The following is an 11225-nucleotide window of genomic DNA, read 5'->3' as shown; positions in this document are numbered from 1 at the left end:
TTTACTAGAGCTGCCAGCATAATTAAAAAAAAAAAAAGGATAGACTGATTTTTTTTCTTTAATTTTCCATTCTTATTTGTAGAAAAATGACTAGAGGCAATGACAAAAATAACCATTTAAAAAAGATCACTCTCCAGAGGTTTTTTGGTAAAGATAAGTCAAGGCTTTCCATCCTTTTACATTTTAAAAAGAAAGGGCTGTGGAATATGTCAGCCTTTACTCTGCTTGCTACACAAAGCCTCTGCCTTCTCAAGTCCTAGACGTAATGCCAGGACTCCTCTCCCAAACTTCTGGTCTCAATCAAGTCCACACGGTGCCTGGCTAGACAGCCCTGGGTGACGGCTGCTGAAGACATTCACGTTAATACAAGGTCAGTCGCAATCCTAATCTTAAACAGTGGACGGCTGACTGCATCACGACATACGCAGGCTAAGTTAGACATCTCTCGTCTGTCAGTCGTGAGTAACGCCAGCAGCTGAGCCTGCGTTCCTTCGCCCGGAACTCACTGTGCAGGATTCACCACCACACCCCCTCAATCCACTGAGCTCACTATCCAGCCATAATGAAAACTGCTTAAAAGTTATCACTGGAATAGATGATTTTCCATAAGTAACAAATGAAAATGTTTTACTTGCTGTTTAGTCCTATTAACAACTCTGTCTCTCCCTCTTTTCTTGTGGCAGCCCGTATTTTTAGGCAAATGGGAGGGTTAAAAATACAAATGAACAACCTCTGTATAAAAATGTGTGCTTTATCTCCCCCATTACATTCCTGGAAAATTGCTGTTTCTGAACATTCAGGTTCCTCGAGAAGGAGAAATTTTTCTTAACTATTGTACTCTGCATGTGGAAAGGGATTTCTCTTTTTAGCCTCCGTTTCATTGCCTGGGTTTCACTCTCTAGATATTGAGAGTGGGAGAGGGGAGGAGACAAAAATCACAAAGAGCAGTGTAAAGCATGCCCTGTGTCAGCAACATGGCAAGGCCTCTACCGTCATCAAAGCTGACACTAAGTAATTTCTGATGGAGTTGAATACACCATTACATTTCTATTTGTGCTCTGCCTGAGGCTTTTCCCTACCTACTAATTGCAAATGAAGGTCCAGAGAGCTTTTGTGAAAGGGGGAGAACACAAGCAATGTGCTGGTCCGTAGCCAGGAGTCAGTGTACTTTATAACGGAGGAAGAGAGGATTAGAGGATTACAGGGAGATTTTTGTTTCAGCCTTTAGTCCAACCAAGATTTAAAAGACTTACAGAAAATGGCTTCATACAGAAGTATGGTAGTGGGGAAGGGATTATAGGGGGAGTGGTAAACATGTCCAGTAAAAATCAGGGATAAATGAAGACCCACACAAGTCCAGAGAATGCAAAGGAACAAGGAAGAATACTTCCCCAGCCGTAAGTGCTCAGGGCACAGAGTGGGTAAGGCCCAGTGAATTAGCAACTAAATGGCTTCAGTGATAATTCTGAAACCTGTTCCAATTTATTTTTGGAGTGAATTCTTCTCCAGAACAGGCCAAAGATTGTGCTTAAAAAAATGTCCTTAGAACACAACGGCTTCTTAAATATTCTTTTGCCTCTTGCTTCCAGGTGCTTTCCCTTTGGTTAAAAACCAGAAACAGTATAAACCTCACAGGATGGAAGAAGTCTTTTGATAGAGGCAAGGTGCAGCACAAGATGAACTTACACAGTAAGCGAGAGTGTGTCTGTCTTGGTCTTCTCCTTTGACCACTCCATGTCTCTGACTTAACAGAGTTGGCAGTTCACTTCCTCTGGAAGAAGCCAGTAATGGACACTTGTCTGTTGGCTTTGCCCAGAGCAGCAGTCCCTTTCTTTGGGCCCTTCCGTTCTTCTTTGGGTTCTTTTTTCACAGTCATAGTAGAGGATCTGTGTACAGAGGAGGTCTTCATCTTAAGCTCCTCTTCACTATCTGTGCAGGATTCACTCTCGTAGACTTTTTCAGTCACTGGCAGAATAAGGAAAAAATGGGATAGGAATGGGTCGAGTCATTTAGGATACTACTTTAAGAGAATGAGATGTCTTGTTCACTCTGATTCCCTTAGATCCTCTGATAAAGGCAGGTGTGCTCACCTAGTCCTGAAGCTTTCTCCCATTGGAAGATCACATCTGGCCACAGGTAGGAAGTATGTAACCTGAGCTCACACAATTTCTAGTTGGGGTTCAGAAACAACATTCGACCTTACTGTCTCATGCTATGTCCCCCGCCTTTCAATGGGCCTTTATCATTTGATTACCCAAATTCTGCATTTGGGTCCTGGTCTATGCTAGCTAACTTCCAGAACTCTGCAGGGGAACTGTCTATATCTCAAACACCTACTTCTACCTCCATGCTTTGACTAACTTCTTCAGTTTCACTTCCCTGACCAACAGTGCCTACCTATTTCCACTGCTGGTTTCCCTGGCCCTAATCTCTTCTCTATTTGCCAGTCCCCATCCTGTCCAACCAGGCTCATAGTTACGGACCCTCTTGGCTAGCTCTATCCTGATATCATCCACTCTGCACATCCAAAGTACAAAGAATTGTAGATTACTCAATTGTTCAGTTCTTAGTTCTGAATGACCGAAGACTTAGTAGTGGTCTACATCATGAAGATAACTGCCTCAAGCGAATTCAATCATATGACAAACTAGATAGTTTTAAGTAAGGACAGTGGTAAAATGAGAAACAAAGTTACCAATTCTCTGAACTCCCTATCAGCCAAAGGCATAGTTTGCCTTTTCTTATACCAATAATATCCACTGATCCCTTCCTAATGGAAACTTTGATAAGTGAGCAGTTAGTACAAAGACACTGAAAAGGGCACAGGCACTAACTTCGGACAATGATGTCACAGAACTGATGAGGGTCTCTTCAGTATGACTGCAGTGCACAAACCAAACAAGAGAAACAGTATAATGCCACCTTCCTGTGACTTGAGAGAGCTGCAGCAGCTGTACTAACATCTAAATTCTTTCTCAGCCTTCCTGGTTGCAGCAGGAGGATGAAGAGAAACAGTAAAGGAAAACATCTCCTCTTTGCTGAACACAGTAACCTAGTATGCATAATAAATGCTCAAGCGATTGAAGTGAAAGGTATTCTTCCCATTAAAGAACAATAATAGTTTTAAGCACTTAACTACTGATTGTTCTTTCTAATAAAATATATTAGTCAAACTGTTCTAGAGGCAGTGGCTTTGGAATCAAACATATCTGCATTCTAACATCTATTCTGCCACTTATATTTCTCAAACTTTTGATGTGTATCAGGATCATCTGCAGGGCTTGTTAAAATAGATTGCTGGGTTCTATTTCCAGAGTTTCAGATTCAGTAGGTCGGGGATAGACCTGAGAATCTGCTTTTCTAACATGTTCCCAGGGAATGCTGGTCTGCTGATCTGGGGACCACACTTTGACAATCACTGTTCTTTCCTCCCCTGTAAAATGGGGATAACACCGCCTCACGGAAGGTACGGATGCACCTAGTAATCTTAGGCAAGTAACCCTCCATGCTATTCCCCGCCCCTCACAATGGGAAAGCCATGTTGGAGGTCAACTGGCTGTTGCCAGTGGAGCATCCCTTCTCCATATCCATCTAATCCCATTAAGGTTGCATAATTAATGGTTCCCTCCTAAAGAGTTCCTAGGATTTGTCATTACTTTCATGAGCCTAGAATTCACTTTGCTGATTCCTGTCAACTTAGAGGCTAAAAACACTGATAAGCTTTAAATATATATATTAAGTGTTCTCAAAGGCCTTATTACTCAATTGTCTTCCACAGACCAGTGACATTAGAATCTCCCATGAGTTTACTAGAAATGCAGAATTTCAGGTCCTGCCCGAGGGCCTACTGATCTTTAGCAAGATCCTCAAGTAATGCATATACTCAGCCAAGTTTGAGAAATGTTGCTCTAAGATACTTAGGGAATTCCCATGGCATACCTATTAGTTCAGCAATTATGATCCTTGAATACCACCACCATCTCATAGGCAAATGGAAAAGCATTATGTAACTGGATTATTGGAACAAGCTTATGAGCTGCTATTTACTCAAAATCTCAAATTAGGAAAGTCTGAAGAGTCCCATGTCGATATAAAAAAGAAACAACTTACTACTAGTTGGTGGTATAAGACTTGCTCCTTCATAAGGTATATTTTGTATTCAAATGGCAGCAGGTCTATAATATTGAACTCCAACATCAATTAGCTCATTATTTCATTACTTATTACTGAAACCACTGGTTGTCTCATTGCCAATTCTGTGCAATGCACTGCTTGGGGGAGTTAAAAACCAGTCAGGGCAACACCAACAAAATTTCTTAAGCAGCACACTTGGTACACCTCAAGAGCTAAAAGAAGGATTTCTATATTCAAAGCTGTATTACTTCAAACTACAAGACAAAGGAGATTTCAACTTAAAAGACACAGAACCTTTATTTTAACTGAGTAACATGCAACTGTTCTGACCTGCCATAAAAAAGATCCCAGTTTACACGGGTAACACAGAATTATTCTCTACTCAAACAATGTTTTGCTCTTAGAAATGCACCATGTCTAGAAGTCTACCCCAAACTTATCTCAGGGGCTCAAGTCCCCAGTCCCTGCAGCAAACTCACAGAAAGGGAAAGACCAGTTTTTAAAAACCCCATACCAACTCTGATCCAGCAGAGGACAGGGTAAGCCCCCTGTGCTAGTACACTTGGAATAGTCTGAACAGAGAGAGGAAAAAGCACAACTCCTTTGTTGGTAACAGGAGCCAGGATTCATTAGGTTGAGCTTGGACTAAAAACCTTAAAAAAAAAAAAAAAGGTGCTATGAGAGCACAGTTTTCATTGTTGCATCCAAGGCTCTTAATAGTCCTGTCTGGAGACAGGAGTGCAAAAAACCCACATCCTATACCTGGCCCAAACTTGAGTGCTGTGTTTTGAACAAAGCAATAGGTAATTAGCCACAAACTCCCAGTGAATGCTCACAATGATATATCTGACATTTTTCTTTTGGGGTAGAAGGAGGAAAAAACTGGCAGTGATGCTTTTGTCCTCTCAAATTTAAAAGAAAAAAAAATAAGAACTTCAATAGTAAATATATATATCATCAACAGTCAAACCAAAAGGCTTAAAAAATACACTCTTAAAAGACTGAAAGCAAACAAAACAAAAAATAAAAAACCAACCCTACTCAAAGTCTGGAATTCATAAGCTCACAAAAAATTTTGGCACTGAAAAGACAAATTTCCACATGTAAGGAATTTTATTCCCCAATCATATGCTACAATTAAAATGGCACAGGTGTTTTCAGAGGAGTGGGAGGTGGGGAACAATGAGATGAAGTTCACACTAGCTCTAACAACCACATATCCTAGGAAAAGTGGATTCTTCAGAGTTGATCAATTTTTTTAAGACGAAAGTTTGAACCAGAAAAGGAAAATCAAGAAAGCAAAAATACTTCTTTAGGAGAGCAAGTGCCGCAGGAAGGGAGAAACTACAATTATGGGCTATCCAACTAACAAGGGGTTTACAAACCTAAGCTCAGAACTCTTTTCTAAACACAAAAGGACAGTACCAGGACTGGAACATCCTATCGGGCTGTAAGTGTGAAAGTCCCACAGAAGTGTGGGTTAACTGCAGAAGGGAAGGGCAAGCCTCAACAATGGCTGAAGAATCAACCTATAACTCAAAACCTAAATTCTAATTCCCCTCTAGGTCACCATAGAAAGCACATGCTTTTACCTAACATGACTTACAAACAGGCAACATAAAGGAAGTGATTTGGAAGAGTCAAACCCCTCTGTAGAACAAATGGGACAAAATACCAAGAAGGTTCTTGACACTCTCTTCAGAGTCTGATCATCTGTGGGGGCTTCTTTTCTACTATTCAAATATATAAAACAACCATTGTAAAAAAATAAGTTTCTCAACGTCTGTAACAACATTTTAAGTTGGTATCATGGTTTCCATCTTGAAAGTGTGTTTTTTTTTTTTAAAGATTTGAGAGAGAGAGAGAGACATGGATAGTGAGAAAGTGCAAGCAGGGGGAGGGGCAGAAGGAAAGAATCTCAAGCAGACTCCCTACTAAACAGGGAACCTGACACCGGGCTCGATCTTATGACCCTGAGATCATGACCAGAGCCAAAATCAAGAGTCAGACGCTCAACCAATTAAGCCACCTAGGTGCCCCGAAAGTGTTTTTAAATGTTACCTCACCTGCATCTTAACTACTCCACATAGAGGCAAAAATGGGTATTTTACATCCATTCCATAGATCAAGAAACTCCCCACCAGAGGTGATGTGACTTTCATCCAAGATCTCAAAGCGCATTTCCATAGCATATGACCCAAACACAGCACCCATGTTCTGACTTTGGTTGTAGTGTTCTCTGCACTCTGCTGCTCAGAGTGTGCGCCCCGGACAAGCAGCCCGGCCTCACTGCAGGGTGTCCTGTGCACACTCTGTAAGAGACCACGGCCTCTCTACGGTAATAACTCTCTCTAGATTTGGAGCCAAAAACTCTTCTTACCTATGCAGCCTTCCTCATCCACAAAGGTTTTCGATTTAAGCACCCGCTTTCGTTTTCTTTTTTCTCCACTTGAGCTCTAAAAGATCACAGGAAGATCAGAGGTCACAAGATTCGGTTGACCAATGTATGTACAGAGAAAAATAACAAAAGCTTTTTAATCTACAACAATCATCCTCCAATATTCCATGATGATAAAAAGTTGAATGAGGAACTCTACCCATTTCCTTTTAGGGACCAGTCCTACCACACAGACAAGTTACGTTCTTGTATATGCAAGCTATTTAGGAGATAAAAAGTAGCACGTTCAGCAAAGAACTGTGTTCATTCAGTCAGCAAACTTTTGTTGAGTAGCACAGGCACCATGGTTAAAAATAGGACAAGGACCTTAGTCAGGGAGGGAGACAAGGAAAACAGACCCCTGCAATCCACTGTAGTGAGGCCTTTAATGGAGGGGCTGTGGCAGACATTATGGGAGCACAAAGGGAACACCCCTAAACCAGATGAGAAGTTTCCATGGCATCCCCACTTGCTGTAGACACTTGCTATTTTATTTTTTTAAAGGTTTTATTTATTTGAGAGAGAGAGAGAGAGCACAAGAAGGAGGGAGGGAGGGGCAGAAGGAGAGGGAGAAGCAGACTTCCTGCTGAGCAGGGAGCCTGCTGTGCGGCTTGATCCCAGGACCCTGGGATCATGACCTGAGCCGAAGGCAGACACTCAACCAACTGAGACATCCAGGTGCCCTGATACTTGTTTTTTTTAGACTTGACACTGCAACATTGCCTCCATATAATTTAGTCTCACACACTATTGCTAATACCAACGTCCTTTTATCTCCACTGGTCTTTCATCCATTTTCTCCTCAGCTAACGAAGAAATTACTGCAAAAATTTAAATTACAGTTTAATACAATGAATTAAGGAAAACTAAAGTCACAAAGGGAAAAAAAAAACTTGTTAGCACCCTTCTCCTCAATTCTTCTTTATCTACACTAATAGATATAGACAAGGTACAGATGAAGATCATTCAAGACTATATTTCCCTATCTGTTGCCAGCTTTTCTCACCTTGCCCTTTTCCAGAAGAGTTTCTGAAGAGTAACAAATCTGCATAATTGTTTGTTCTACTCTATTTTCCCCACGCTTTGCTCTGATGCAGGCAACACCTAATTTTTGTACAATTCCAACAGGAGTTGGGTAGCACAGCAGCCCTGATGCTGGAGGTCATGAAAAACAAAACCGCTCCCAGGCCTCACCTCTGCAACCTTCCTAATACTCTGCCCCTACAGCCGAACCCTCGCTTCAGATGAGAAGAGGCAATGCCCAGTCTATAGTACCTACAGGAGAGCAAAACGAGACAAAAGTCATCTACTGGTATCGGTGAACTATATAGCAGCGACTGATTCAACACAGGAGTTTCAGGTCCTTGGGAGATAAAGGACAGATGGAAAGGCAACCATCCCAGTAAAGGTTTACCTTGACAGAAGGAGGCTCTGGTTCAGTATTCGGCAGTGGTTCCGGAGGTGGAGAAGGAGGAGGAGGTGGGGATGGTGACTCAGCTTCATAATCCCCAGGAGAGTCTGGTATGACTGAAATAATGAAACAAGCTTAGATAAGAGAACTGTGGCACTATCTGGTACAACACCTTCCCCAGTGGCTTTTTAAACTTCCATGTCCAACAAAGGACATTTTGCAAGCAGTAATCCATGACAAGCAGTTATATATCTTTAAAATACATATTTTCTTGGGGCGCCTAGGTGGCTCAGTTGGTTGAGCATTCAACTCTTGGTTTCAGCTCAGGCCATGATCTCATGGGTTGTGGGATCGAGCCCCATGCTGGGCTCTGTGCTCAAAGGGAGTCTGCTGGAAGGTTCTCTCCCTCTGCCCCTTCCCCTGCTTACTCTGTCTCTACAGGTAGCTAAATCTTTAAAAAAAAAATACACATTTTCTTAATTTTATACAAAGAAAACCAGAGAATTAAGAATTATTAAAGCTGGAATATACCTTAGAGATATTTTTTTTTAAAGATATATAAATTTTTTAAAAAAAGATTTATTTACTTGAGAGAGACACAGTGAGAGAGGGAATACAAGCAGGGGGAGTGGGAGAGGGAGAAGCAGGCTTCCCTCGGAGCAGGGAGCCCGATGTGGGGCTCGATCCCAGGACCCTGGGATCATGACCTGAGCCAAAGGCAGATGCTTAACGACTGAGCCACCCAGGCGCCCATAAAGTTGTTTTATAAATATCCACTGCTCATCCACCATGTGTCATGTATTCCACTTACAATTGTTTCATTTATCCTCACAACAACCCTAAGAAACAAATATTATTTGCAAATTACAACTGAGTAAAAAAGAGATTCAAAGAGGTTAATGAACTTGCCAAGGTCACAGAGCTTACAACTGAAACAGTAAGTTTTCAACCCCCGTCAGTCTGATGCCACAGCCTTACTATTCCAACTATCCTGTGTTGCCTCACCATTCAGGGTAGACATTTTCTTTTAAGATTAAGTGGATATAATTCTCAGATTATATCAAATGTTCCATCCCAGAGTCTTTGTGACTGTGATGTAAGGATTATTTGCAATCACCTACCGATGTTTGTTAGACTGAAATTTTCCAGCTGACCTTAAGAGCACAAACTTTGAAGGAAAAACTACCTTGAAACAGTCACAATTATAGCTCTAACAACTAAGACTTGCTCAATATCGTATAGGGCAGCTATTGCTAGTGATTGCCCATTGATGAGGCTTGTTTTGCTACAGTGAGATTAGCAGGAAAGAACACTTTTGGGAAAGCAGTATTGCTCTGGAAGTGGTATCATCCGAGAAGAGAGCATCACCAGAGGGATCCCATCATTCCTGAACAGTTCCAGAGATAGTGGTTTGTATAAGGCTCATGAGAGAGGAAGTGAAAATCCTCAGCTGACCTACTGCTTAATCACCACAAAGAAATTGCTGGTAAAAAGACTGGGTAGCTGCTTAGCCTCACCTGCTCCCTGAACCTCCTGGCTGTATTCAGATTCTTAGCACAAGTCTTGGATCTGAAATTCTCCCAACTGATTAGGTCAGTGTTAAAAATTATGACAGTGGAGGGTTCAAGGCCAAATGACCTAAAGAGGTGAAGCAAAACAAAAGCCAGAACGAAACAATAAATTATACACTTCAGTATGAAATGGGCCCCAAAACTTTATAAGCTCTGGGAAACAAGAGTCAGAAACATATGAGGAAACTGGTCCAGCTAGTAACACAGCTCTGGGAGGCCAAAACATGACCGGAGCTCAAGTAAGCAAAGAAGTCAAACCACAGAACCAAGCTCCCATTTTTCTGAAGGTATAGCAACTAAGAAAGCTGTGTCACATGTTTTTCACGGGCAAGAGGAAAGTTTACATAGTGAGAAAGCCAAAGAAAAGGAATTTTGAGTACTCACAGTAATAAATTTAGGAGTTTTAATTCTATTTCCACTTCGGTAACCACGAAAACACTTAATCCTAGTGGCACCCTCTAAGACCCCTCTCACTGAACTGTATGGAATTGTTTATCTAGATTCCCCCCGACTCTAACCTCCAGAGAGGCAGAAACATCACAATTTCCCTGGCACTGAACACTGAACACAAATAATTATATATATATATATATATTTTTTTTTTAAGATTTTATTTATTCATATGAGACACAGAGATACAGAGAGTGAGAGAGAGAGCATAAGCAGGGGGAGAGGCAGAGGGACGCTGAGCAGGGAGCCTGATGTGGGGCTCAATCCCAGGACTCTGGGATCATGACCTGAGCCGAAGGCAGATGCTTAACCATCTGAGCCACCCAGGCACCCAACAAATAACAATATTTTTAAATAAAGGAAAACAATCATTTTCTGAATTACATTTGGGATGAGGGGCTTCTAGGTCAAGGAAAAGTCAGCATATACCTCCCTCTCCCTTCCACATCCACCCAAAGAGAATCATTACAATGATGACAAAGGAATTAAATGCTGTAAACCTGCCCTTCCACCCCCACCCCCACCATACCAGGGAAGAGAAAAGAAGAGGGAGCCAAGAACTTGGAATGAGTAAGAATTTTCAACAAATCCCCAAAAGATGGAAGGCAGATGGGAGAAAGTTGACAAGAGAAGCATCAGTCAATTAGATGAGTCAGATAGGAGAGGTTACCACCTATTACAAAACTTCTATTTTATCTGATTTTTCAAATTGTGTATCACCTTGTTTAAAAAAATGTTTTTATATAAAATATTTTAAGAAAGGAAGGATACGGAAAACAACTAGCATTTTCTGGGCTTTACAAACATTAATCATTCATTCTCATAATAATCCCACAAAATCCCTATTCCTATTATTTGTTTTAAAAAAATTTGCCCACATTCATATGCTAGAATCCATGTCTGCCTACTTTAGTCTTTACCATCAAGGCAAGCATTCTCCCTTGATGTATTTTTAGTGACATAAGCATAAGGAATGTTTCATACATTGATGTAGTTTAAATATATTTGCAATGAATTTGCAGCTCTTCAAATAAAAGGTACTCAAATAGTGAAATGTAACACTTATCCCAGGAAAACAACCTTTGTTGGTACAGAATAAGAACTGTGGTAAAACTAAGTTTAAGGATTCAGCGATGTAACCACTGTTTAATCATAGGGTTCTATGGCAGAGACAGGTAATTAGAAATCCTGGAAATCATTCATAGCTTCCTAGGAAATTTTT

General features: G+C 41.1%; 1 protein-coding gene across 1 annotated transcript in view; it reads right to left on the bottom strand.

Annotated features, from left to right (window-relative positions):
- Positions 1–1209: 1209 nt before the first annotated feature.
- Positions 1210–11225, bottom strand: part of POLD3 (DNA polymerase delta 3, accessory subunit) — a 47575-nt gene continuing 37559 nt past the window's right edge. Inside the window, exons 10-12 of the mRNA XM_028116078.2 lie at positions 7986–8098; positions 6515–6590; positions 1210–1965 (exon numbers count right to left, since the gene is read on the bottom strand). Coding sequence (XP_027971879.1) covers positions 1763–1965; positions 6515–6590; positions 7986–8098 — 392 coding nt within the window. The 3' untranslated portion in view covers positions 1210–1762. The remainder of the gene's footprint in view (positions 1966–6514; positions 6591–7985; positions 8099–11225) is intronic.

The sequence above is a fragment of the Eumetopias jubatus genome, unplaced genomic scaffold, assembly GCF_037043125.1.
Source record: "Eumetopias jubatus isolate StellerSeaLion01/CBP00866 unplaced genomic scaffold, mEumJub1_p1.0 scaffold_13, whole genome shotgun sequence".
Taxonomy (NCBI): domain Eukaryota; kingdom Metazoa; phylum Chordata; class Mammalia; order Carnivora; family Otariidae; genus Eumetopias; species Eumetopias jubatus.
Note: the sequence above shows the minus strand (reverse complement) of the source record. Positions and strands in the feature narration are given on the sequence as shown.